At 48.9% G+C, this 27,475-nt stretch overlaps 1 protein-coding gene and 1 pseudogene across 3 annotated transcripts in view; one reads left to right on the forward strand and one right to left on the reverse strand.

Moving 5' to 3' along the window:
• Positions 1-4,726: 4,726 nt before the first annotated feature.
• Positions 4,727-27,475, reverse strand: part of su(w[a]) (suppressor of white-apricot) — a 45,534-nt gene continuing 22,785 nt past the window's right edge. For all 3 annotated transcript variants that reach the window (XM_077632219.1, XM_077632221.1, XM_077632220.1), the window contains exons 9-13: positions 18,621-19,013; positions 8,670-8,858; positions 7,378-7,570; positions 5,170-5,460; positions 4,727-4,879 (exon numbers count right to left, since the gene is read on the reverse strand). In XM_077632219.1, coding sequence (XP_077488345.1) covers positions 4,798-4,879; positions 5,170-5,460; positions 7,378-7,570; positions 8,670-8,858; positions 18,621-19,013 — 1,148 coding nt within the window. In that variant the 3' untranslated portion in view covers positions 4,727-4,797. The remainder of the gene's footprint in view (positions 4,880-5,169; positions 5,461-7,377; positions 7,571-8,669; positions 8,859-18,620; positions 19,014-27,475) is intronic.
• LOC144097118 (uncharacterized) lies at positions 24,876-26,833 on the forward strand (annotated as a pseudogene).

Below are 27,475 nucleotides of genomic sequence, written 5' to 3' on the forward strand. Positions count from 1 at the left end.
GTGTTCATTGACATTAGCGCTCACAAAGTTCTAGACGGCGATGGCTTTGAGGAAAGGAAGGGCGCATTGACTGGCTCCCTGGATATGCGGACGCCTCATTCGTGCTTTGATACAGGTGGCGGTGGTGAGAGAGAGATGAGGCCTGAATGCATTAGCGCTGACAGCGTTGTGGCTGACATGCGGCACTGCAGCAATAGCTAGGCCGCAGCGTTCATTTGGTGATCAATCTCTCGCGATCAACCATTAACTGCATGCCACCTCCCAGTGTGGCAGGGAGGGCGCGCTGCCTATCCAGTGTGCGGAACGCAATCAAAGCAGAATTTTGCAGTTGGACCCCAACGCCACGTACATGAAAGCGAGATTGAGGTCCACTGACCCACGGAGTCGATTGTGCGCCTTTCCTTTCGTGAAAATGAATGGCCTTTGCAAAGTTGTCTATGCCAATGAACTCTATGAACGCTGTCAGCTCACTTGTTTTGTTTGGTTGTTGAAATAAGGAAATGGCACAGTAACCGCCGCACATATCTCGGTGGACACCCGAACCGCGCCGTAAAGGAAGGGATAAAGGAGGGAGGGAAATAACAAAAACGAAAAATTGAAAGGTGCATTTTGAGGAAAGGCGCGGCGCTGCGTAGCGGCGGAACACATGTGGCTCGGTGCTACTAGTGGCGCATGCGCATAGTCACTAGGAAGCGAGAGAAATATCCGCGGCAAGGCGCGCGTTGTGACGTCATGTGCCTCCTCGGAGCCCCGGCACAGCGAAATCGCAAGTTCACGGCCAGTAAAGCTTTCGCTTCAAAATTTCGACCACCTAGGGATCTTTAATGTGCAACGACATCGCACAGCACACGGGCGCCATTTGCGTTTCGCTTCCATCGAAACGCGGCTCATGACACAAGGTTATTTCATACAGTCAGACATTTAAAAAATTGCTGGTGGTTTAGCTCTGGCTAACGCTGGTCGAAAGCGAAAAGTTGCATCTCCCTGGCTACGTTTGTGGTCGAGCGACTGGCGGTCTCCACGGCAGGCGTCGCATCGAACACATCTAGCGTTAGGCTGAACGCATCAAAATGCACAGGCGTTTAATGCAGAACCCACTTTAATGCCCTGCGCATGCGATTCCAGCAGACGCTTTCCCGCTCCGCTCGGATGATGATGATGATGATGCTAACTTTATTTTGGATGATGATGATGATGATGATGATACTAACTTTATTTTCCACCAGATAAGGAGGCCCCCTACTCCCCGTCCCGGAACGCAGGCCTGGATGACGGGGGCCGGGACCTCCGCGATTAGAAAGAAGCAGGCCAACAGGTCTTCACTCCTCGCGGCTTCTTCCACCGGGCGGATGGCTCGGTCAAGGTGTGTGACGTCACGAAGGGAGTAGGCAGTACACCTTGGATGCCTCCTTTTCTCCTCTCCGCAACGCGGTGACGAAGCGCACATCTGCCGCTCTCCACGGCAGGCTGACAATCAAGGTCTGGACCTCCGAGGAGAGCTGATGACCCCTGCCTCTCGTCCCGAGATGTGTTCGTGCTCTTCGACGACGCCGTCTCGCCTCAGCTGCGCCCGGTGCACCTTTCTGCCTACCCTTTGGGCGATCGCCAGGAGCACCGCGCGCTCCCAGCGCCCTTCCCCAGCTACTAGGCCGCCCCACCGACCCGTCGCCTGCGTAGGCGCCCCTGGCCCTACTCCTCGTCGGCCTTCTACCCGGCGTAGTGGAGAGCTCCGGAGTAATTTCGACCACCTGGGGATCTTTTAACATGCACTGACATCGCACAGCACACGGGCGGCTTAGAGTTTTGCCCCCATAAAAACGCAGCCGCCGCGGTCGGGTTCGAAAACGAGCGTTCTTTTCATTTATTTTGCATTTGCTTCACACCCGGCAAAGCTGTGCTCGTTTATATGTATTTTTTTTTCGTTGCCGAGAGGACTAACAAAAGGTAAGTGGCTGTGCCACCCACGTCCACTGGTTTTTCGGTTTATTTTGCTTCTCCGGCCGCCATGCAGAGGCAATCTTGGTTGAGCTCCCTCTCATCACCGGACACTTCACTTCCGAGCAGCAGCAGCTGGGCGGCAGGGCAAAGAATGGCTTTCCAGCTGGCGGAATCACTGCATTTATCCCTTGTTTCAATCACTCAGCCGTCGTCAGCATTCCTCCATTTTCTCTCCCTACTTCCCTTCTTCCTCTCATTTGCACTCTTCATTTGTTATTTCATCCCTCTCCTGGCTGCTTCGATCAGCAGCACTGAACGGGCTTCATCCACGTGACTTCTCGGGATAATGGCTCACGGCCTAAAAAAATCAGTATAGCAGAACCTTAGGGCCTGCTGTAGAGATGGGTCAATAGATGTAATGCGGTACTCACACCTTCCAGGTCGCGCCAGGACGTGGTCATTAGTGTTTAAAGTACTAAGAAAATTTAGCACCAGCCCAGACCTAGCGGGACACTATTGTGCCAATGATCACCAAGAAATACGCATTTACTATAAAGGGAAATTCTAGTTTGGTTTATGGTGGTTTAACGTCCCAAAGCAACTCAAGCTTTAAGGGATGCCATAGTGAAGGGCTCTGGAAATTTCGACCACCTGGGTAGCGAAAGAGTTAACGTGCGCCGACATCGCACAGTACACAGGCCTCTAGCATTCTGCCTCCATCCAAATGCGACCACCGTGGCTGGGATCGAACCCACATCTTTCGGGTCAGCAGCTGAGCGCCATTAGCACTAAGCCACCGCAGCGGCTGTAATGAAAATTTCTACTCACCGTTCCAGAATATCGCTCTGAGCACTGAAAGAAGCAGGAATTCTGCAAGTGTTGAGAAATCTAAATCGAAAGAACAAAACAGGTGTGACCTGACCTGCACAGAGCAAGGCAATCATGTGATGTGACCCGTAAGCCCTTTGGTCTGTCCTAAATGGGGCAAGCCGAGGTCCTGTTCCAATCTGGTAATGTCGGTCCCAGAACCACTCAGCTTTCTTGTACATCAGGTTCCCAGTGTTATGACCCGGACTGCAAGCCGACAGGCACATGTCAAGCCTCTGTGAATTGCTGGCAGTGTCGAACCCTGTGGTGACTCTGAAGTGGGACTTCAGGGGACCTCAAGAAAATGCACTCGAGCGACAGCACACCAAACGGAAGTGAGCATGAAGTGGCTTATTTAAATGAACCAAAATATATATCAAGGTCTCAAGTGGTTCTTATGGGCATTTATTTCATAAGACTGAAAACTATATCAATAGACTGTGCTCTTAAACTGCTTGATAAAATGTAGGCATTTGTTTTTTGCTTAGCTCTCACCTAAGCTGTTGCCATGGTCACTCATGCATAACTGCTCGTGGCAGGGGATGTTACCGTATTTACTCGAATGTAACGCGTTTTTTCCTGGATTTTTTCCCCTGAAAGTCTAACCTCGCATTATACTTGAATACCGCACTTCGATCGGCCTAAAGCAGTGCCACGGTGCCGCCATTTCAAAGCAATCTGCTTGGTTTTGGTTCCCGCAGTTTTGCGATCTTATGCTGGCAGCATGGGTACCCTGGAAGCCAAATCCTCATCCATCCAAAGTCAAAGCGTTGTTCTCTGTCATTTTTTTGTGTTCGTTGCGACCTCGCGCTCAACGTGTCATCGCGTCGTGTTCTTGTGGCGTCGCTCGCGCTGTATTGATTCAGTGCACATGATGGCAATGCGTCGTGCTCAGTACGACACTCATTTTAAGACAAAATCGATCCTGTTAGCTGAAGAGGTCCGGAATTCTGCGGTAGCTCGAAGACTTTACCTCAACGAGTCAACCATCCGCGAATGGCGGCTGCAGCAGGAGGGGCTTTTTAAATGTGAGCCCGACCGCAAAGAATTTCGTAGGCCTCGCCACGGCCAGGATGTCGAGTCTGAGAAAAAAGTGGCAAACTTTATCAAGCAGCGCAATCGTGTCATGGGGGTCAGTGCCGAGCTGATCCGTTGGAAAGTTAGACGTTGCTCGGGAGAGGAGAAGTTCAGAGAATCTCGTGGTTGGGCCCAAACGTTCATGAAGAAGAATGGATTCTCTCTGCGGCGAACAACATCAATACAGCAGAAGTTACCGAGAGACTTCGATAGCGAAAAGGAGGACTCCGAAAGCGAGGAAGATGAATAAACATGTTGGCCACGATGTCTATTACAGGTACTTTGTTTTGCATCCTTAAGCCTTGTGTCACATTTGTGGTTTTATTTTTTCCTGCTGGGCAGCACGTAAAGTCACCCCTCGCGTTACATTCCCAGTCGCATTACATTCGAGTAAATACGGTAGCTGTGCAGCCTAGTACGCGCATTCAAATTATCGGGTGATCTACTTTCAAACATGGGTGCTTCACAGGATTGCAGTGTTAATTTGAAATGATCGGAAAGTCGAATTAGACTTAATGCAACTTGTCTGTTTGTGGTGCCCTAAATACATTATGCCCGTAGATGACAATGTTTAAATTTGAGCAACTGCTTCACAGTACTCAAATATACCAGGCTAAAAGATAATATGATTTAGGCTTAGGCTGCAGGTAAGCAGTTGAGTTTCTGCTGGCAAATTTAACAGGTTCAGAACAACTTAAGCCAGCAAGCAAGGATTTTCAGTATAAAACGGCTGGATAAAAGCTTTGTTCAGACCACCCGCCAACCTCATCAATCTGCAACACTTTGCTACACTTGCCCTGAGCTATCACTGCAAAGTATCACATGAAGAAATGAAACAATCCTCTGGACGTTATGGTGGCATACAAAGGTATATTTACAACTGTGAAACTACTGTACAAAATAGCTAATGATTGACTACTTTCTTCTTCCTGGGCTTTTTGACCGTGATCTTCTGGTTTTGGACCTCTTCATAGGCGATGGGCTTTTGCTGTATGGCCTGAAAGCAGAAAGTGGGACAAGAAACATTAAAAAAGAAAATGCTACGCTGAAATAGTTTTTGGAAGGTATTTGGCAAAATATATCATCTGTTTTTCAAGTTAATTTCTGCTGGTACGCTAAATAACCAAAAAACGATATGAAGCAACGTAAGCCCAATAATCAGTTGTGCAGCGACCGCAAAACAACGCAAAATTGCTCGCACTACTGGCATAGTAATGCAAAAAAGAGCAACGGTAAGCTTCTGACACTGCACTGTTCCATGTCTTGCCTTCAAGTTTCTTGCCCTACCTTTTTAAAATTTCACGCTGTGGTGACCGATGATGCTTGCGATGGTGCCTTTCTTGTGACCGTGATCGAGCAGGGTCCTCCCTTCCGTGGTGGTGGTGATGCCGGTGACGATGCCTACTGCTAGCCGGGGACCGTGACTGGTGCCGAGACTTGGACGAGGACTTGTGTGATTTGTGTCGCTGTGAAGCGCTGTCTGGTGGTGTGACACGGTCGCCACTGCGCTCCCGTGTGATGTTTGTCGGGGAACCAGGGAGTGAGTCGGCCGGAGCTCGCTGACTATCAGGAAGAAGCCTGGAATGCACATTAAATTATTCTTGCATCCGTATGTAAGTGCATGACAAGAGAGAAATGTTCCCATATACACAGCAAAACTATGTTCCCGGTTCATACGATTGTACGCTCAAAATCGCAGGCATTAAAAATATCCCATGGAGTTAAAAATACTTCTCCCGCTTAATACATCCCTAGATAACATGATTTCCTGGCTACTATCCACTGTGGTCGTATAGTGCATTTATTGATCAAGCACACGTGCAAGCAAACAAGTGGGCCGAACCTGCACGTGACGTGGAAAGCTGGAATTCAGCAGCGGTCACCCACCATACTGGCTTCTCCTCAGCGCCTAGGTGCAACGAGGCAAAGCACCACCACCAACAAAAAAGCACTTTAGTATTGGAGAAACCCGTTTTTGCGGGGACACGACGTGAAGAGGGGAGACGCTTATGAAGTTCCTTCCAAGTTTTAAGACAGCGCCAACATGGAACAAATTCTGCGAGCACTAGAAAAGGATCTGTTTAGATCTCGTGCCAAGAAACTCTAATCGAAATTTTTATGAAGCGACACTGTCAATAAGTACCTTTGCACCTCAATCAACAGTTACATTTTTCAAAATTAGGCAGTTCGGGTCATACGTTTTCCCTGGTAATGCGTTTTTTCTGCAAATTTTTAAAAAACATATCAACAAAATTTTACTGTACATGCTGCAAGGTGGTACACAGCAGAATGTCAGGAATCTCACAAACATTTTGACCAAAACATAGCATAATTTGCAGTTTTGATCGTCATGATGCTGCCTCCTGAACAGCGAGTTATGGTCTGCATCGACTAGTAGCCTACCACCCTCACTGAGTCATCAAGTGCCTCCGTGGTCAGCAGCTTTTCCAAGACAGTTGGATCCAATGCTGTGCTTTCAAATGATGCAATTTCTTCGTGAAAGCTGCCAAAGCTGCCTGGGTTTGGAAATAAATGTTGTTTCTCAACTACCTATTCTAATCTGGCCCTATTCAACGCTGGTTTCTAGGTACATATAAATAGTGAATTCTCAGAAGTGAATATGAAGTGAACACAGTAGAACCTCTATTATGTGACTTTCAGGGGACCATGCGAAACCGTCCTAAAATCCGGGCATTGCATGATAGGAAACCTCGCACAAAGAATACATTACATTTGCATAATAAAGGCACGAAAATGCACCAAATGGCATTCAAAATTATTTATATTCCTTTTCTTTACAAGTTTTAAAATTGCCCCTACTTCGTCTGGCGAGAATTAATACTCCGACTGTGCAGCCAATAGGCATTTCGGCACTGATGAAATGGCTAGACGCGTGTGCTCTTCTGTCACTGTGTGTTAAGTCGGCCTCACATGCATCTCGAAAGCGATATTTTGGACGACGTGCCTGAAATTTGGCTGCTCCAACTTTTCAAAGATGTTTTGTGACGCATGGCATGGGCATGCAATGAGCATAGCCAAGTTTTTACTATATCCGAGTTTACTATAGCGGGGTTATGCTTTATTACTGTTTGCTTCGAAGACTGAATATTCGAGATTCGAAACATTAGAATAATTGCACAACCCCACTGATTTCATGACAACGAAGTTCCTGCTTTAGCGAAATTTCTTGCAGGTCTCGTGAATTTCGTTGTAGCGAATTCAACCGCAAATATGTAAGGAGTAGGGTGAGAAGCCATAATCAATTTCAAGTGAAGGCATATTTTGCCATACAAACAACCTCTGCCAAGTGACCAGATGCTTTACAAGCACCACATTGTTTCACACCTTATTACAACTGCAGCTTGTAAGCATTCACCCACAACTGAGAGGCCATAAAAATAGAGTCAGAACAAGTATACTGCAGCGCAAAGCCTTGCAAAACTCTGCAGAGGGGCCCATGCAACAACGAAAACGAAGGGAGAAAAAAAGGGCGACCTGTTAGCTGGTTCCTTTGGCGTGCATGTCCCGCTGGATGCCTTGGCACCATCTCCCCGCTGTCCAGAAGACACAGCAGAACCAGCAGCACCCTGCGTGTCCTTGATCATACTCAGGAACTTGGCAAGGCGTTTCTTGCGCTCGAGCTGCAGCTGACGAGCTGGCGATAGGCGGTCATTTGACAGCAGGCCCTCTGTGAAAAAAAAAAAGAATGTTGAAGACAGCTCAATCTATGATGCAGCACATCATGTCACCTAGCGGCATCATTTGCTAAAGAGCTCTTCCAGGTTTCATGACAAGAGCAAATGGTAAGCAGTATTACTGTATCTAAACGATTGTAAGCAGAACCCCTCATACCGCAGGAAAAAAAGAAAGAAAAAGAATGAAGGCCGTGCTCATGAGCATTCCGCAACAAAAATGTGTTAGTCACTGGACCACTCATCCACGCATGCGCTATCATCCTCACTAGTGCTGCCGTTGTCACTGTTGCCGTGGTCCCACAGCACGTCATTCTAACATCGTTGTCGAGCGAAATTTCGCACTTCGCAATCAACTGCACCGTTACATCACGTGGAACAGCTGAAAATTTTGCCTCGCTGCAGCTGCCACACCAGCATCACCATTCCCAAATGTCAAACTTGCGGCTCAGTGCGCAACTGTTTGTTTCTTCGGCGTAAAGAATGACAGCCATCTTGAATGTAGCCATGAATGAGTGCCGAACACTTACCGGACCCGGAGCACTAATCAAGACTGACGAAGCACGACGGTGCAAACTGGTAAAATGTGTCCAGCAGTCAACTCAAATGCGTAAAACGGAGCCAAAGAAAAAGCTATTACTGAGTGGCATCGTCTCTCCCATCAGCTACGAACACAATCCGGAAGCGCTGCCAATCTGAGTAGCAATGTCGTTCATTAGATCGAGGATCTCGCTATACTGAAGTTCATTATATCGAGGTTTATCTGCACACCAATTCATACTTGATATAATTAAAAGTCACTTTCAGCTTTCTCAGCCCACAGCTTAGCAAAAATTATTTTTTACGAGCAGGTAAACAGCCAAATGAGCGAAGATGTTGGAAGTAGATTTTGACACGGCCACGATTAAGCAAAGATTGATGAAATGCAGCAGTGCATAATTTGTGGCTCACTAGAGGGTGCAGTGTAGTGCAAATCAACGAACAGTGACAGTTAGAGTAAGAGAATAGTTGCTGTTAGCACAGCTAAGTACTAAAAGTAAACTTTCCTTTGACTTGGAAATGCCACCTGTGGCTTCTCAGGAAGGTCGCACTTACCCGACTGTTTTTCCTTGCTGCTCTTATCCTTGCCACTTATCTTCGCTGGTTCTTCAGCTGGCACTGTTGGTACAGTGGGTGCAGTAGTTGAAGGCGATCCCTCAGAGTCCGACATGTCGTCATCGAGCGGCACCCTCTTCTTTTCCTTTCCGTCAGCGTCTTTGAGCTTGAGGGTGAAGCTTACGGGACCTACAGCAATCAGGAGCAGCAAAATATACAAGCATGGTAAGCAAGCATGTTAACAGCCACGTCCCACAACATATTTCTAATTTGCAACTGTCCAGATGACTATGTACAGCCCAATCTCGCTATAATTAAACGGTTTACAGTCAACGACTGAATTTTCGGACATGCCTGATATTTCGGACGCCTTCGCGGCACCGCCACGAGCCCCATAGAATCAATGTATAAGGACATCTGAAGTTTCGGACGCTCGAACCCTCCACTGTCCAATTTTCTGGACTGTTTGACGCGACGGAAGGTCATTTGGCTTCTTGCGCAGCACTCTTGCGAAGGAAATCGACTTGCAGCCGAAGCATATCACCGCTCTGAACCACAACTAGCCGAATCTAGCCGTCACACAGCGATTTGGTCTGGCCACGCTGGCTATGTTCAATGCCGCACTTCTGCCTCCGGCGGAGTTTCCGGAGGCGCCGCGGCGCCATTTCGTTCGTTTGCGCAGGCCACATTTTGGCTAGCGTGGTGTGTGGTGCGTGGTTGTGCTGTTGTGTCCCTCCTTGGTTGTGTCAAGTGCGCTCTGCGACGCTAGGCCTAGCTGCTTCAACGCTCATCAGCGAACTGCACTGTTTGCAACTTGAGGATTTCGCTCGCCTGCGATGGCCCCCCCTCCGTCTTCGTCGTCCTCGCCGATGGCATCGAAGCGCGGAAAACAGTACCGTCGATTAACGATGGAGAAGAAAGCCGCCATTATTAAACAAGTCGTGAGCGGCCGATCGCAGGCTGACGTGGGCAAGGAGTTCGGTATTTCAAAGCAAACAGTATCGGATTTCCTCAAGAACAAGGGCAAGATCTTGGAAGCGGCTGAAAAACCGTCTGGTGCCCAAAAAAAGAATTCAAGCCAGGGTGTCCATCCAAAGCTCGAGGAAGCTCTCGTCGTGTGGCTTAATTCGATGATATCAAAGAGGTTGCCGGTCTCGGGCTGCATCTTGAAAGAAAAAGCGGAAACTCTCGCGGTTCAAATGGACATCGAGGATTTTAAATTTAGTGATGGATGGTTGAGGAACTTTAAACATCGGAATGACCTCTAGTTCAAGACGATGTGCGGTGAGAGCGGCGACGGCGCCGTCGCAGTTATTGAGCAGTACCGCAACGGAAAACTTCAGTCTTTGTTGCAGCAGTTCTCAGCTGACAACGTTTTCAACTGCGACGCAACTGGTTTGTTTTTTAAGTTGTTGCCAGAAAGAACACTGGCTTTTGCTGGTGACCCATGCCACGGTGGCAGGCATAGTAAAGAACGGCTGACCGTTCTCGTCGGCAGCAACATGTCTGGCAGCGAGAAGCTTCCCTTGTTAGTAATCGGGAAGTCAAAGAACCCGAGGTGTTTTAAAGGGGCAAAGCTGCCAGTGTTGTACGAAGCCAACAGAAAGGCATGGGTGACTCAGCAGTTGTTCGAAAGTTACGTCCGCAGGTTGGACAGGAAGTTTGAACTTCAGAACAGACGTGTCGTGCTCTTCATTGACAACTGCGCCGCTCATGGACACATTAAAAACTTGAAGGCTGTCCAGCTGGAATTCATGCCACCCAACACGACTGCAGTCCTCCAACCGATGGACCAAGGCGTCATCCGCAATTTAAAGCTTTTGTACCGTTCACGGGTACTACACCGCAGGGTGCTGTGTGCGGAAAACGGCAAAGATTACAACATTGACCTTCGGTCTGCTGTTGGAATGCTTGCTGACGCATGGAAGGCAGTGAGGCAAGACACTATTCGCAATTGTTTTCGCCACGCAGGCTTCGTACTTGCCACAGAGGCAGCAGACATTCCTGAAATCAACAAAGCGATTGAAGTGTGCCCGCCCATGGACGACGTAAGCCCGCCCATGGACGACGTGAATCCACCCTTGGACGACGTGATCAATGACCTCCGCTCTGCTGGGGTTTCCATACCCACAGAAATAACTTTTGAGCAGTTTGTTGACGCTGACAACGGGCTCGACTTCTGCGCAGAACTGACTGACGAGGAAATAGTCCGTCAGGTTGTGGGGAACTCGGATGACTCCGATGTTGAAAATGAGGAGGAGCCAATGCCTGCACCGCCTACGAGCGCCGAGTTGACGCGAGCACTGTGGACGCTGTCATCGGTGTACAGTGCTGGCACGACCCTTGCTCAGATTGAGGAAAATATGATCGCATGCAAGCGGAACGCCACCCAAACGACAATAAACAAGTTCTTCAAGCCACTGCAGCAATAACACCGGCTGCCCTGACAGTACACATGTACATAATAAACCAGCAGTCGACTGCATTTTTGAACGTCTCTTTTTATAGCCACTTCACTGATGCTTTGGCAGGGTTTCGGAAACCCGGTACTTCACCCTTTACCCTCTAGATCCGAGGAAAAAAGAAAAAAGGTGCATTTTTTTTGCATGCATTCAGTTTTTCGGACTGCCTGAATTTTCGGACGTTTTTACGTTCCCTAGAGGGTCCGAAAAATCGGTCGTTGACTGTATAGCGAAATAATATGTGTAACAAAAGTAATAGCAATTCTCCTCGGAAGTTCCCATGGAAGCTTATGTATCTGATGCCTCATTTTTACGAAGCAACCACAGCGGTGGCCAAGTGGTTGAGCATCCGCATCGCATGCGGGAGGTGCGGGGTTCGATCCCCAGTACCGCCGGGTACCCACCGGTGATACATTGGGTACAAGTTTTCCCCTGGTCTGGTGCTCAGCTTCTTTAGAGTGAAATGCTTGGGAAATGGGTCTTTGACCCCACCTTGAGTAATCGAAAATACCTTGTGCCATGGCGCTCTTTGGCTACAGATGCTCTTGCGCCATAAAAATCCATCATCATCATCATTTTTACGAAGCAAAATTTTCCTAAAATGCTATATACAATGAACATCAAAAGAGCCCCCATTATTTCATGCCAAGTAAACCGCATCTCCACACCAATTCCATTCGATAGATTAAAATGATCATGCATACAGTTAAACCTCGATTTAACGAAGTCAGCAAAATTGGCAGTTTACTTTGTAGTAGTGAGATTTCGCAACATCGATAATCGCCACCTAGCATGCTCAGAAAACGCTAAAAACCACGCTGCAGATAACTCACAGGAAAGGCCTTTGTTTGCGATTAAAGTGTTCCTTGTGCCCTTTCTTCGCCAGCAGCAACGGCGTTATGTGCGTCTTATGTTGCGAGCTCGAGAGCCGCACCAGCACGCCTATCGCGCCAACCACCTCGTGGACAACGGGGAGTTTTGATTTTGCTGTCATCAACATCCTCTTGTAAGTGCCCCGAACACGCCGCAGATATGAATACGCGTTTCGCCACTGTCACCGCTGCTACCTTGTGGCCGTCGGCGGCGGCCTCGCAACGGGCTACGCTGCCAGTCCCCCCACCTCCCTCGCACTTCTTCTGTCTTTCTTCATGACTGTATTTCCACAGGCATTCCCAATCGAATCACCACTGAGTGCCTGCTTTTGCCATGACCTATATCAGGTTTGGCACCTTGAAAATGGCGCTAAATATTTAAAATAAGCCTTTCCTTGCTCTCTATGACGTTATTCCTTCCAAGACCCGTTTTCTAGGCGCTCAAGTCTATGTGGACCACGGCAGAAATGGGTGCACGTTGACAAGGCTGACATATTCAGTTCGTCTACACATATCTGACTGCGTTCGGGGTGATCGGTGCTCATATTTAGGGCTATGTTGGGAGAACACTGTTGAAAAGGACAGGAAAGGATGTGAAGTTTCAGCCATTTTCTTGGAGCAGTCATTATTGCGAGCACCCATATTGGATTTCTTCCCCACATGACAACATGTATGCTGCCCACAGCAGTGCTAGAACACATCGGAAGCAGACTAGATGCTAGCAATGTTGTCTTCAGTCAGCATGGCAATAGGTATGCCTGCTAGGCATGCAACAATTGCATCCAAGGTGACTGCGGGCTATACTGTAAAACATCACTTATGAATTCAGGACCAAGGAACCGGAAAAAAATACCTTTTTGAGCGGCAGTAAATTTATTTGGCGAAAAACTTAGCAATGTTTGTCTATTTTGAGGCTGCAATGTATGGAAAGTTTACAAACAAAGCTTACTACCAAAAGTACTGACTTGAAATGGTTTTCTTATGGCTCATCTTCTTAGAAAGACCACCTTCAAGCCTTAACACAGTGTGGCAGTTGCTATCCCCGTTACTGCAGGAAAGTTTCACGCACCCCTTCGTTTTCAAGATAGCTGTGAAAAAGCTTATAAGACCAATACAAAGATAACCAGAGTCCCACCGTGTTGATCATGCGCTTCAGAGGCCTCGTTGTAAAAACAAAACTTCTCCCAGTCAAGCAGCAAGTCATGCCTCCTGAACATTGATAACTGCTCCAGGCAGCACTGAAACGAATCGTCGTCTTACACATGGAGCCGTCAGATCATTGCGTGGCAGCAAGCAAGTTCAAAGTCACTGAAAAGTCTAATCAATCGCCTTAGTTAAATATTTGCCACTCGGCACTTGTTTGGTTGACCAGTATGGTATTCTAATTTCCTTTTTCCATTTCCTGAAGTTAGGGGCTGGCCTGCATGATGCATCAGCCAATATGTTAGTAAATACGGGGTGCCGTGCCTTCGTCGCTACATAATACCTGATTATAACGGGAGAGGCGACTTCTGAGTTCTATTGTATTTTCGCGATTCTAAGCACCCCCCGAATCTAAGCACCCCCCCCTATTTTCGGAAAAAAATTTCTGAAAAACTTTGCATGCGAATCTAAGCACCCCCCTTTTTGCGCGGAAGAGAGCGTTGCCGAGGCCGCCAAGTGCACTTGCTCTCTCTTTCGTCGAGCCTGTGCAGTCCCGAGGAGGCGCGGCCTGCGCGTTGTTGTTGTTGTGACTGAGAGAAGGATGAAAAGGAAATTGCACGGGCCTGCCTACTGGCTCGAGCCAAGCCACCACCGCGGCCACGTGCAGATAGAGGAGAGTTAAAAGATCAGAGGAAAGATAAAGAGAAAAGATAAGACCCGCATCATGAGTCCGCCGGAGCGGACGCTGCTGAAAAAACAGATAAGCGGGCGAGGCCGCGGCCGCGCTCGCCGAAGCGAGGACAGAGGCGGCACAGAACGCAAAAAATAACCAAAAACCAGCCGAAAGCAACCGCGATAATTCTGTCAGTAGTAGTATTTATTTATTTATTTATTTATTTATTTATTTATTTATTTATTTATTTATTTTTGAGTAGTGTCGGGTCTGTCAGCCTGTTGTCACATGGGCCTGGTATCGGTGGCGCTCGGCAGGTTTCGCGGGCATCGCGGGCGCGCCTTGCTTTGTCTAGTGTCAGTTGCTTGATAGCCCTAACGCCTAACGTGCCTAACGCAAGTCGATATGAGTGCAAAGAGGGCTGCCTACAGCTTGAAGTTCAAGCGAACTGTGATCGAGTTTGCCGAAGATAATGGCAACCACAGTGCCGCTGCGGAATTCGGCATGGACCGGGCGTGCGTCATCAGGTGGAGAAAACAGCGGGACCAGATTTTCAAAGGCGCCGCGACACGCAAGAAGTTCACGGGACCGCGCAAGGGCCGACATCCGCAAATTGAAGAAGAAGTCTGCGAGTTTGTTCGCAGCCAGCGATGCAGAGGCTTTGCTGTCACTGCTGATGCAATTCAGCTCAGAGCGATGGAAATAGCAACACGAATGAAGATTCCCCGCACGGTGTTTCGTGCAAGCCGGGGCTGGGTGGAGCGCATGATGAAAAGAAATGGATTTTCGTTGAGGCGTCGGACAACAATATGCCAGAAGCTGCCGTCCGATTTCGAAGAAAAACTTATTGCCTTTCAGCGGTATGTGATTAATCTCCGCAGGCAACACAGCTACGAGCTCGGCCAGATCGGCAACGCTGACGAGACGCCGGTGTACTTTGACATGCCGAGGGCGTGCACAGTTAATGAAGTAGGAGCCCGAGAAGTAAAAGTGAAGACGACAGGTTACGAGAAGCAACGTGTCACTGTTATGCTATGCGTAACAGCCGACGGCCACAAACTGCCGCCGTATATCATCTTGAAAAGAAAAAGCCTGCCGAAGAATGAGCTTTTTCCTAAAGATGTCATCGTACGAACCCAAGAGAAAGGGTGGATGACAGCAGAACTGATGTCCGACTGGATTCGAGTCGTGTGGCAGCAGCGCCCGGGAGCATTGCTCGGCGCATCTGCAGGCACACGGTCAATGCTTCTGTTGGACGCGTTTCGTGGTCACCTCACCCCCCAGGTAAAAACAAAGCTCCAAAACAGCAATTGCGACCTGGTTGTTATTCCAGGCGGCATGACGCCAGTGCTGCAACCTCTCGACGTATCGGTAAACAAGCCCTTTAAAGCTAATCTTCGGCAGGAGTATGAAGAATGGGTGCGGAACCCCGACCGGAAGAAAACGCCGACGGGAAAGCTGCAGAAAGCACCCCCGTCAACCATCGCAAGGTGGATTTCGGAGGCGTGGAAGCGGGTGCAAGTTGATGTTGTGGTGAAATCATTTAAGAAGTGTTCCATTACAAATAACTTCGACGGAACAGAAGACGACCTGCTCTGAGATACTGAGAGCGGCTGCTCGAGCGGTGCGACGGACTCGAGTGGCAGTGAGAGTGAAGAGTAGCAGATAGCGGTGCGTTCACTGTCTGCAGCTATTTTTCTTTTGAATGTTTCCTAAATAAAATGTTTTTTCTCGCGCCCGTTTCATCGAGATTTCGCCGCGAAAAGAGGGGCCCGGGGGGGGGGGTCTAGATTTTTCGAATCTAAGCACCCCCTCTCACTTTGGGCATCGCGATCGTGAAAAAAAGGGGGTGCTTAGAATCAAGTAAATACGGTACCTGATTATAACGGGAGAGGTGACTTCAGAGTTCTATTTTTGGTTAAAAAAAAAAACTTGCGTTACATTAAAACAGATACGGTGCCTATTGCCATTGTTATACAAAAAGAAAGGTGGCAAAGGTGAGGTAAACTTACTCACCAAATGAGTCATGATGGCTTAATGTTAAGGGAGGACACCCCTCTTAGAACTACAGTCGAACCCCGCTACGACGAACGTCGCTTCAACGAAATATTTACAATTCCCCGTCAGCTCGCCATAGAAAGTAATGGAACAAATTTCCCATCACAACAAACCATTTTTGGGACGCGTTTCCACTTCAACGAAATTTTTGATATGCGAAGCTTGATTTAAAAATCTATCTTACAATAAAACATGCATATCGCCACCCATCTGTAAACTTCCGTAGGTCCACGCTGCTTTGTTTCACTGAACTTTCGCTGGAACCAATTGATCCACTCATTCAAATGCACATGAAGACCACCATCGCTTGGTGGTGATGACAATCAGGCTCGCTGCCTTGTGACAAGGCGCGGGAGCAAGCTCCCGTTTTCTTCCAAGCCAGAGCCGCAACCAATCTGTCGCCAAAGAATGCAGCAGCCTGGCAACAGCAGCAGCGCGTTTGCCTAGCTTTTTTCACTCGCGCATGTGCGCTGCAATCGACACGAGCATGGCAACTTTGTCTAGGTAGCGGAAGTTCCTTTCTCTTGAAAAGAAGGCATGAATTATCAGTGCGGCATCCAGCGGCAGGAAAAAAGGAGATGTTGCAGCGGACTTCGGCATCTCACAGAGCATGCTGTCAACGATCCTGATGATCTTGTGGGACTATGCTGTCCAACCTGACAGTGTTTTTGGGCTGTTTTCGCCTCAATAAAATTTTTCACGTGCCCCATCAGTTTCAGTGGAGCGAGTTTCAACTGTATTTTCTTTATTTATAGACAGATTTACACCAAAATTTCACTGTTTGTGTATTTTCGTGCGCTGATTACAAACGGTATTTTCATGCACTGGTTGCAGACGGTATTTTCATGCGCTGACTGCAAACGGTTTGCTCCTGCAGCAGACAATTCTAGATTTATCATGGAAAGTATGTATTTCGTTTAGAGGAAGCTTGGTTAATAAACATAAGATCTCGTGGAGAAGATTTCTATTTATAAGTATTCTAGAGTCACCAAGGAGTGCAAAAAGGCGCAACTGAGCATTCTAGGATGACTTGGACAAAAGTTACAGCTGGCCAAACTTGACAGAGAAAAAGCTCATTTGGATGACCGAGACAAAGTATTTATTTTGAAAATTTTCCTAAGGAAGCAGTGGTTAGCATCATTGCACAACTTTATCTTCCTAGCACAAAAAAAAGTGTAGTAACTGCTCATATAGAACTAGGGATATTGCTCCTCCAAAATTCTGCATGTGCCAAAATGCAATTTTGAGAAATCGGGGAGAAACGTTTTCGGTATACTTTTGTGGCACCAAAGCTAACTAATAATCACTGAAGTGAGTTCTGGCTGGTTTCTGATAAAGAAGCACCATTTCACGTCGAGATAATTACGCTTGCAACAAGGAAATTGCCAGTGAACAGATGGTACGGTCTGGAGGCTAGAACCAGAGATGAGTGCCTTTGCACTGCGACCTCCCCGAAGTTACAGTGCGCAACTGTATCTCACACCGGCGCTGTGATCGCAGTCAGCCCCTAACGAACAATACGTGCTCTTTTGCTCATCTTGCACCACAAAACATTCAAAAGCAAGTTTATTTCGTCAAGATTTCCAATTCCGCACATTGCAGGACGCCGTTTTGCGACTGCTGTTGGCGCCGTGCCACCAGCTTTACCGGAAAGCTCTATCCCACCATTGCTGGCTATCAACGAAAACGGCTTACGTATCGCTTCTTCATCTGCAGTCACGATTACGCTGTCTGTACAAGGCAGGAATTGCCCTGTCGTGCTAAGCAGCGCTGGTGACGGCGCTGTCGGGCCACCGCCAAGCGTCGGCTTCATCAATGATTGTGTAGATAACGGGATGCGACAATGCAGCGTACCCAAACGCGCTTCGAACCTCTACCTTTCGCTCTCTCAGGATATGTGTTCACTCCTCGCTGTCGCGCTAAGCACGATGCTATCTGGCCATCGAGAAGCATCATCACTGGTTGTAGACACCAGGATGTGACGATGCAGCATTCCCTGCGTGCTTCATATCTCTACCTTTCACTCCTTTTTAGTGCTTTAGGCCCAAGACTTGCACAAATGGAAATATTTCGCACTAAGCGACCGATGAACCTCACTTCATCACGGCAGTGGGACAGCGCGGCCAACTGAAAATGGCAGACAACCAAAATTCGTCATTTTGGTCACGTGATTTGGAAAACAATAGCAGTGCACAGTTTGCACAATTTTGTTTGTTTACCACTTCCAGGGCTTGCTCATGGTTGCCAACCGGAATATGGCAATGGCCTGAATTGCGACCTTTCAAACAAAACAAAAATTGTGGCGGCAGAAGGTGTATTTCTCGAACTGTGAGTGATCAAAGTTCGCTGTGATTAGACCTCAATTTAAAGGGTCGTGTGTGAGGTTTCACGTCTTTGGAACACTATCACATGAATTGGGCGGTATTTTTCAACGAAAATTCGTAGATAGCTGCGCGATTACCTCAGGATCGCGAAAATGAAAACATCAAAAATCAGATTTTTTGGCCAATTTTCGGCCTCAAAGAGCCGTGTCCCCCCTTAACAAGAACCACGCACTGCAAGCTCTTGCAAGGAGATTTTTCAAGGTGCTTATCACTATTCAAGCTGTGGACCATGCAAGTAAAAGAGGCTGGGCTTCATTTAACAGCTGCTGCTGCAGCAGCAGCAGCAGCAGCATCATTCGAGCATTCAGAAGCTCTGTCAACCAAAAATTCAAGCAGAGAAACTCCCAAATGCCACCGACCTTTGTTCTGTGGTTTATCAGTGGGCGCTGCCAGCCCCGGCTGAGAGTTTGTGTCATTGCTGTCAATGTTCGAGAAGGGCGAGTTGGACCGGGAGGCCAAGATGCTATCCTCCATGACACTCAGGCCGTTCTCCAGCTTGGGGCCCACAATGTCGTAGCTCTCCTCGGCTGGCGCCTCGGTGGCAACAGTTTCAGGAGTGGCTTTGGCCGTGGCTTCAGTGGCGGCGGGAGAAGGCTCCCTCTCCTCCGCAGCTGGCACAGCCTCTGGAGCTGCTGCCTCTGCCGCAGCACCCTTGGCCTGCTGGGCGCGCTCGTTGAGGTAAGTCTGCTTCTTGTGCAGGTAGTACTGGTGGTATTCGTGGTCGGGCAGGAGGAACTCGAAGCGCTTGTCACCTGGTAGAACAAACAAATGAAGGCAAGTTAAAGGAACATGAAAGGACAAGTCTGTCCAACTTTCATCCTTAGTAAAACTGATTCAATGGCACTTTCTGGCTATACTCATGTTTGTTTGGCAGCAAAAGAGTCATTTTTAGGCCGTAGCAGTGGCTCAGTGGTTATGGCGCTCAGCTGCTGACCCGAAAGATGCGGGTTCGATTCCGGCCGCAGCGGTCAAGGCCCGTGTACTGTGCGATGTCAGTGCACACTAAGGAACCCCAGGTGGTCGAAATTTCCAGAGACCTTCCCTACGGCATCCACCGTAGCCTAAGTCGCTTTGGGACAACCCACCTAAACCTAGACCTAAAAGAGCCATTTATTGGTGGAATCCACACTGAAAAGTGCAATACTGTAGCAACAGTCATCAGACCAGCCAGACATCTAGTAAGCTAGCAAAGAACCTAGATATTCGCTAATGTGACCACTATGGTAACACTTTTGCACGTTCCAATCAAAAGCAAACAATGACACAGGCAGCTGACAGTGTCACGGAAGCTCCACTGCCCGACTCTGACGAATGCAGTCTAGAGCCATTTTGAAACAGCGCAACAAAGACGGGACGTGGAAACTGAGGTGTAAAGACAAACATGCGCTGACTAACAACTGGGTTTATTGAAAAAAACACACAAAATATATACAGAGTTAGGAAAGATTAATCGCCACCATAGTCAACTCATGCCACATGTGACGCCAGATATCCAATCTCCCCTTCGGAAAGGGCGACCGAAGGGCAACTAATGCACGTTGCGCCTTCCTCACGTATAAGAAAAGCTTCAAACACTTCTCGCGTCATCTTATCACAATGGCGAAACACGATATTGGTGTTCTTATAGTCGGGGGTACATTTGCATTTCTTGCAACGGAATGCACCTTTAGTGAGAGGGTCTCCTTCTGTTTTTCTTTTTTCGTACTCTTTTTCGTGTTTGCATTTGCACCTTCTGCAGTGGACCGCCACGTGTGACAGGGGGTCTTTTTTTCTGGTGTTCTCATGTTCCATGAGTCGCTTGTTGATGCATCTTCCTGTTTGGCCAATATATGTGGCGCCACACGAGAAGGGAATTTGGTATACTACCCTTACCTCGCAAGGTACATAAGGGGAAACAAGGCGCACCTGACAAGCCCTTTTGTTTCCCTCCTGCCTCTGCCTTACCTGTCTACACATTCTGCCTAATTTCTTCGGGGCAGAAAATACGACGTCAACGCCATATCTGCCTGCCACTTTTTTGAGCCCATGGGACATGCTGTGCGCATATGGAACCACTGCCGGCCTTTTATTTTTATTTTTATTTTCATTTCTTGCACTATGGTGGCGATTAATCTTTCCTAACTCTGTATATATTTTGTGTTTTTTTCAATAAACCCAGTTGTTAGTCAGCGCATGTTTGTCTTTACACCTCAGTTTCCACGTCCCGTCTTTGTTGCGCTGTTTCAAAATGGATACGTACCAACTTGCCTAAATTTCTGCTTTACTCAGTCTAGAGCCAGCAGGGCGCTACTTACTGTGGCGAGTTGCACACCGCAATGCAGCACATTCAACCCTAGAATACCGTAAAACTTGCGTATAATATGGACCTGTACACAGTTAAACCAGGATGTAACGAACCTCCATATATATATAGCGAATTCCTCGGTATTACGAAGTTTCTCAATTCCTCAGCACCGCCTCCATTGAAGTGCGTGTATTTGAGGCCTCCATGTAACGAAGGTGTTGCGGCGGTTTATTTTGATTAACTAACTGGCTGTGCCATCTATCTGTTAGCTTGTACTGAGCCACTCGAAATCTGGCAGAACCATGCGAAGTTTCGCAACGGTAAAGCACGAACTGACATGAGAGGAACGCGATCGCAACGAGCGGCCGCAGTTGACACAACGCGCCGTGCTCTAGCGCCGTCGGCGTATTCTCTTTTGAGCGTCATACCACGTGGCATTACAACAGTTCATGCTTCAAAAGCAGTGAAAAATACTAGGGCACAGCAAAAAAAGAAACGACATGAGCAGTGCGCTGCCGCCACCGCCACGCAGTTGCTCGCATGATTCCGGCGCTAATACCTCTTGCGCGACAGGAGCAGGATGGCGGAGAGCACCAGCAATGCAAGGTGAGGAGTCCGTTTACTGGGACCACAGCAAGAGAAAGACAGAGAGGGATCATGCTGGTAGAAGCACATACCGCCGCAGTCGGTCAACGGCGGCGCGGCCGCGCGTTTTCTCTTAGGATGCCTTGATGTGCGCGTTTTCTCCCGCCGCTACTTTCCCCACCCTACCTTCCCTTCTAGCTCAGCCGCGATGCCCTGCCTCTCCCACCCATCTCATAGTGGCGTTGTGCAAGCCACGGCGGAGGTGGCGGCGGCTGCTGCCGCAGTCGCGCTATCAGCGCAATCACGAAACATTTCTCTGCATTTATGACTTCGAGTAAGGGTGTTTTCTGCAAGCATTTTCAAGGTGATTTCAACTATTTATTTCTTATCTTGGTTTCCATTCTGCAGTGTCCTCTCAACTCTTCTCGCGAAAACTGCATGTAACGAAAACCTGAATGTAACGGAAAATCTCGGGCCTTTTCAATTTCGTTATAACCAGGTTTAACTGTATAATATGAGGTGTATTGTGGCGATAGCAAGAACAGAAAAAAGAAGTTTTCATCCGGTTTCACAGGGCCAAGCAGCTGCATACGAAAGTGTAAAACAATTTTCATTAACCAGTAGGTAGACAGTATTAAAACCTTCGGTCTGCCGTACGCATTCTCCACAATGCATACCTGCCATGTGAAATGTTGTGGCCTGTGCACGTATGAACTGCACGGCAAAGTCATCCATAATGTGTACTGCAATCAAATCGTTGCCACGCACCCTTTCTTACAGCGACCCATATTGTCTCCTGCACCCAGAAAATGGACCTAAATTGTCTGAATAGGTCTCTACCTGTCCTCTGCGACATTTTTGCTCGAAGACCCATTTTTCCATCTGCAGCCCATGCAGGCTGCGGAAGACACAGGAGTGCCAGCTGGCAAGGCTGCCATAGTCGGTTGGTGTACGTATATCCGGCCAAGTGGTAGGCACTTGGTGTACATGCTGAAGACTCCTGTGACGCACATTGTTTGCTCACTAAACGCCGGTTATGCTGTTCTCATTATACATAATGGACAACCTCGTTAACGCGGACCGCATGAGACTCGGAAAAACATCCAAGTGAACAGAATTTCGGATTATCGAATGTACCATGAAAACGAGAAAAAAATGTACGCAGCATGAACATACCTTTATTGCTTGAAAAACTGAGTTATTTTCATCTGCTTTGTCGCCGGAATCTGCGCTAGACCGATCTTTTTCAACCCCATCAGGTGACGGGGCGCACACTCACTGTCGCGGGATTCTAGTACGCAGAATTCCTCTAGAACGGCGAGAGCCTCGGCAGCCTCCTGCACAGTGTGACGTCGCGGCAGCTGATCTCAATTGTCATCATCAGAACACTCATTTTCCTCCACGCCGAGCACTTCCGATATGATATCATCGTCAGTCAGCTGGCCAGCAACAGCAACACCATCATCAATAACAATGTAGTCGGCAAGCCGGATATCAGAAGCCAGGAGAAACTCCATGCTCCTGTCATCCGTTGCTTCATCACCAATCCTTTCAGCGTCCTCGGGAGGCACATCTACATCACAGTCGTCAGCGTGGACAAACCCGCTGTGCCTGAAGGAGTTCGCAATGACCACCGTAGACGTGTTGCTCCAGCATGTGCTAAGATATGGACCGCGCTGAGGAGGTTTTTGTCGAGTACTCGCTACGCCTCTTTGCAGAGTAGCATCCTTCCCATCACATGCCGTCCGTACATGGTCCTCACGTGCTAGATGATGCCCTGGTCCAGCGGCTGTAGAGCAGCCATCGTGTTTGGTGGCAGGAATGCAGGCTTGATGCATTCCAGCCGTTACATTGGTGTGTGCACTGCAGTTATCCACAACAAACAAAACCTCGCCGTTTTTTGCCGGAGAAGCGGCGGTCGAGCTGCCGCAGCCATGTTTGAAAAATATCCGTGGTCATCCATGCCTTCCTGTTTCCTCTGTACTCTACAGGCAGATGACGAACGTTCTTAAAGCAGCTAGGGTGATTTGCTTTACCTATTTACAAGAAGTGGTAGGCGCTCCGTGCCCAACATATTTGTGGCGAGGAGCACAGTTACCCTTTCTTTGCTCCTCTTGCCTCCAACACACAGGTCACCCTTGAACATGATCGTTTTGCTTGGCAATGCCAAGAAAAAAAGTGCCGCTTCAGCGGCGCTGAAGGCGTTGGCAGGTTCGTAACGAGCCAGGTATCGGGGAAGCTCGGTCGACTTCCAATCAGTGATGTAACTTTCATCTACCGCTGCCTTCTCCCTACACATGTTCCTAAGACCAATCCATGTCTTTCTTTGAAGCGTGCGAACCATTCTTCAGACACAGTGAAAGAGTCAATGTTCATTTTCGCTGAGTATCTCACAACCTGCTGACAGATCAGCGGCCCGCTCAGAGGAAGTTGCCCACTGCCCATATCTGCGATCCATCGTAGCAATGCATTTTCTAAATCCGAGTGCGCTGCCGTCCTGAGCCTTTTTCTTGTTCCTGTGAACTTGCCACTGTGAAATGCTTCGAGAATTTTTTTTGATCTTCACGTAGTCACTCAATGTTCTTGTCTTGATCCCACACTTTTTCATTATCTCTTGCTGAGAAACGCCTTCACCAACCTCCTTTAATGTCTTCACCTTCATTACTAAACTATTGGCTGGCTGCTTCGCTGGTTTGGTGGCCGCCGTCACAGCAAAGCATGACAGCAGTGACAGCACGCACCAATCCGCACGCAATGCGGCTTGTCACACTCGCAACACAAGGAAAGCAGCTGCAGCGTCGGCGTAGACATGGCGGTAGTGACAGCACGCACCAGCAGTCGAACGCAACGGTCATGAGTCCGCACACAACACGGCTTTTCACACACGCGCAACACAAAAGAACGCAGCTGCAGCGTCAGCGTAGCCTGGGCAGCATGCACGTAGTCCCGGTGACAAAGTAAGCCCAGCAAGCCATCCCGTCGTCCTTTGCAGCTTTTAGTGGTTGCTGGATGCTCGACCAGTGCGCTGGGTGGTGGCTAGCGCCATCTGGCCACTGATCGCTCTCTCACTATCATCATCGCAACTCTCGCGTCTTGCGGCCCCGCTTCTCATCTTGTTTCAGGGTGCGCGGCTCACCTTGGCTGCGCCGGCTTCGCCGTCGGTTAGGGGTGTTTGAATGTACGGGCCGCCGAGTACGGACGTCGCGATAGTTCTCGCCGGGGTTGTCCAAGTTAAGCGATACACGGCTAAATGCTGCCGAGTCAAGGGGCGGACACAGCTCTTTGAGACGAAAAAAATCGCGAAAAAATCAATTTTTTGAAACTTACTTTTTCGAAATCTACAGCTAATAATCTCTAAATTCACCAGGTTTCTAGTCCCGTGGTTCAGTATTTTGAGCACACGATCAATTTATAACATCCCTGAGAGCTGAATCTTACGCAAAAACAATGCTTTTTGTCGCGGTGCGTAGCTCTTTTTCCACGCGTGTGATCGCAGCCATCTTGGTCTTGTTGGAAAGAGCGGCTTTTTTTCTTCAATTTCCCGCCCCAAACGGCTCCGACCGTTCACTGGTGACGTCGAAATCCGCGCACAAAAAAAAGTCCCAATGCGCGGCCCTATTAGTCGACCTAGCGCACGTGACCAAAAAGTGCGCTCTGATTGACTGCGCGAGGCTCCCGTCGGCTGCTCTAGTCCGCAGGCAACACGACGACGCGTCTCTTCGTTCTTTGTGACAAGTGTGCAACGATGTCCGATCCAACGGGAAAGTTCGCCACGAGGCACAAGTTCGGCAGAAGAAAGAAGCGATCTCATTATCACTTCCAGAAGCATGCCATTCCTTTGGAGGGCATCGAGAACAGTCCGCCGCCACCTGCAAGCGATGCCGAAGCCGCGGACAGTGCTGGAAGTAGGCCTAGCCAGCTCGTCGACGAGTTCAAGCGTTGCGGACAGCGGCCGCATTTGGCGTGACACTGCAATGTTGCAGCGTGCGGATTTGGTGCAGACAGAGTTTGAAACACAAAAAAAACTTCAAGTTCTTGCTTCAACGCCCGCAACGACGCGAAAGCTGGATTTTCTCACTCGCGCTGACGACGATGCGGTCGCGCCAGTTGACATCGAGCCGGGCTTTGTTGCCATAAACATGGACTCCGTGAACACGATGATGTCGCGCGTAAAGTGCAAAGTGTGCGGCGGTAGCGTCACTGTAGGCAGAGGTAGCGTCACTGTAGGCAGAGGCGAACGAGAATATGGCCTCGCCATAAAGATTGTTATCAGGTGTGCTTGCTGCGGTGATGTTGCGTCAGCGTGGAGTTCGCCCCGCGTGAACGGCAACCAGAAGGCCAACCCTTTCGTTGTGAACGTTCTTGCTGCACGCGCGATGCAAGCCACTGGGAATCGGCAAACGGCGCTAAATGACGCTTTTGCCGCGATGAACATTTCACACTGCGGCCTTCACACCAAAACATGGCAGAGGCACGTGAAGACGAAGTTGGCGCCCGCGGCGGCTCTTGCTGCCGAGAAGCAGACGACGCAGTGCGCGCAATCAGTTCGGGAGCTGTACGACGACTTGAAGCTTGGGAATCCCGGAAACATTGCCGTGTCATACGATGGTTCCTGGATAACGCGGGCCACTCGTCACACATTGGCGTCGGCACGGTCATCGAGCGCTTCATGGGGCTAGTTCTCGATTTTGTTGTACTCAGCAACTTCTGTGCTGGTTGTGAGCGTGGGCCAAAGGAAGATGATCCGACGTACAAGGCTTGGAAGGAGAGCCACGCCTGCCAGAAAAACACCACCAAGAAGGCCGGTGAAATGAAGTTGAAGCCGCCCTCATTCTTTTCCAGCGGTCACTACAACGACATAACCTGAGGTACACCACCCTACTCTCAGATGGTGACAGCCGTGCTTTCCTTGCACTGCAGGAAGTCAAAGTGTATGGGTACATTTCGATGGAAAAAGAAGTCTGTAGCAACCACGTACAGAAACAGATGGGCACAAGCTTGCGAAACCTCATCACAAAACATAAAGGACCTGGATTAGAGAGCCTTGGCGGTAAAGGCAAACTGACCGCTGACCTAGTTGCAAAGCTGACGCGGTACTATGGCTGGGCCCTGAAGACTCACAAGGGTGATGTGCAGGGAATGAAGAAAGCAGTGATGGCCACTTATCATCACACAACGTCAAATGACCTGGTGTCAGACCACAGCCATTGCCCACCAAGACCAAGCTCATGGTGCCTCCAAAATGCAGCAAGCGCTAAAGGTGAGACAGCTCCTAACCACCGCTACAATCTGCCTCCATACATTTGTGAGGCCCTGTTGCCCATTTATGAGCGCCTTTCCGACGAGAGACTTCTTGAGCGATGCCAAAGGGGCAGTACTCAAAACAGCAATGAGTCCCTTCACTCCTTGATATGGGCATTGGCTCCGAAGGAAAAGCATGCCTCCCTGTTCACTGTACAAGCTGCATTGGCTGAGGCTGTGATGAAATTCAATGCTGGCTTTGAGAGGACATCCGCAGAATTACTGAAAGAGCTGCACCTCAACCCTGGAGCACTGAGTGCGAAGCGAATGGCGGAGAAAGACCACCGCCGAGCAGTGGCATCTGCAAAGAAGCGCAAAACCACTTTGGACATGCAGCATGCTTTCAAAAAGCGTCATTTGGGTGGCTGTAGTCAGACTGACTACATTCCTGGTGGCTTTTAGCTACCGTATTTACTCGACTGTAACGCGAGGGGTGACTTTACATGCTGCCTAGCAGGAAAAAAATAAAAGCACGAATGTAACGCGAGGATTAGGGACGCAAAACAAAGTGCCTTTAATAGACATCGTGGCCAACTTGTTTACTCATCTTCCTTGCTTTTGGAGGCCGAGTTCTCAGAAACGGAGTCCTCCTTTTCGCCATCGAACTCTCCCGGTAACTTCTGCTGCATCGATGTTGTTCACCACAGAGAGAATCCATTCTTCTTCATGAACGTTTGATCCCACCCAAGAGATGCTCTGAACTTCCCATCTCCCGAGCAACGTCTCTAACTTTCCCACGGATCAGCTCGACACTGAGCCCCATGAGACGGTTGCGCTGCTCGATAACAAAGTCCGCCACTTTTTTTTCTCCAGCTCGACGTGAAGGCCGTGGCAAGGCTCACAAAATCCTTTGCGGTCGATCTCACATTTAAAAAGCCCCCCCCGCTGCAGCCGCCACCCGCGGATGGTTGACTCTAGTGACTAGTTGACTCGTTGAGGTCAAGTCTTCAGCTAACAGGATCACTTTTTCTCTTAAAATGAGCGCCGCACTGAGCACGACGCGTTGCCATCGTGTGCACTGAATCAATACACCGCGAGCGACGC

The sequence above is a fragment of the Amblyomma americanum genome, chromosome 7, assembly GCF_052857255.1.
Source record: "Amblyomma americanum isolate KBUSLIRL-KWMA chromosome 7, ASM5285725v1, whole genome shotgun sequence".
Classification (NCBI taxonomy): Eukaryota; Metazoa; Arthropoda; class Arachnida; order Ixodida; family Ixodidae; genus Amblyomma; species Amblyomma americanum.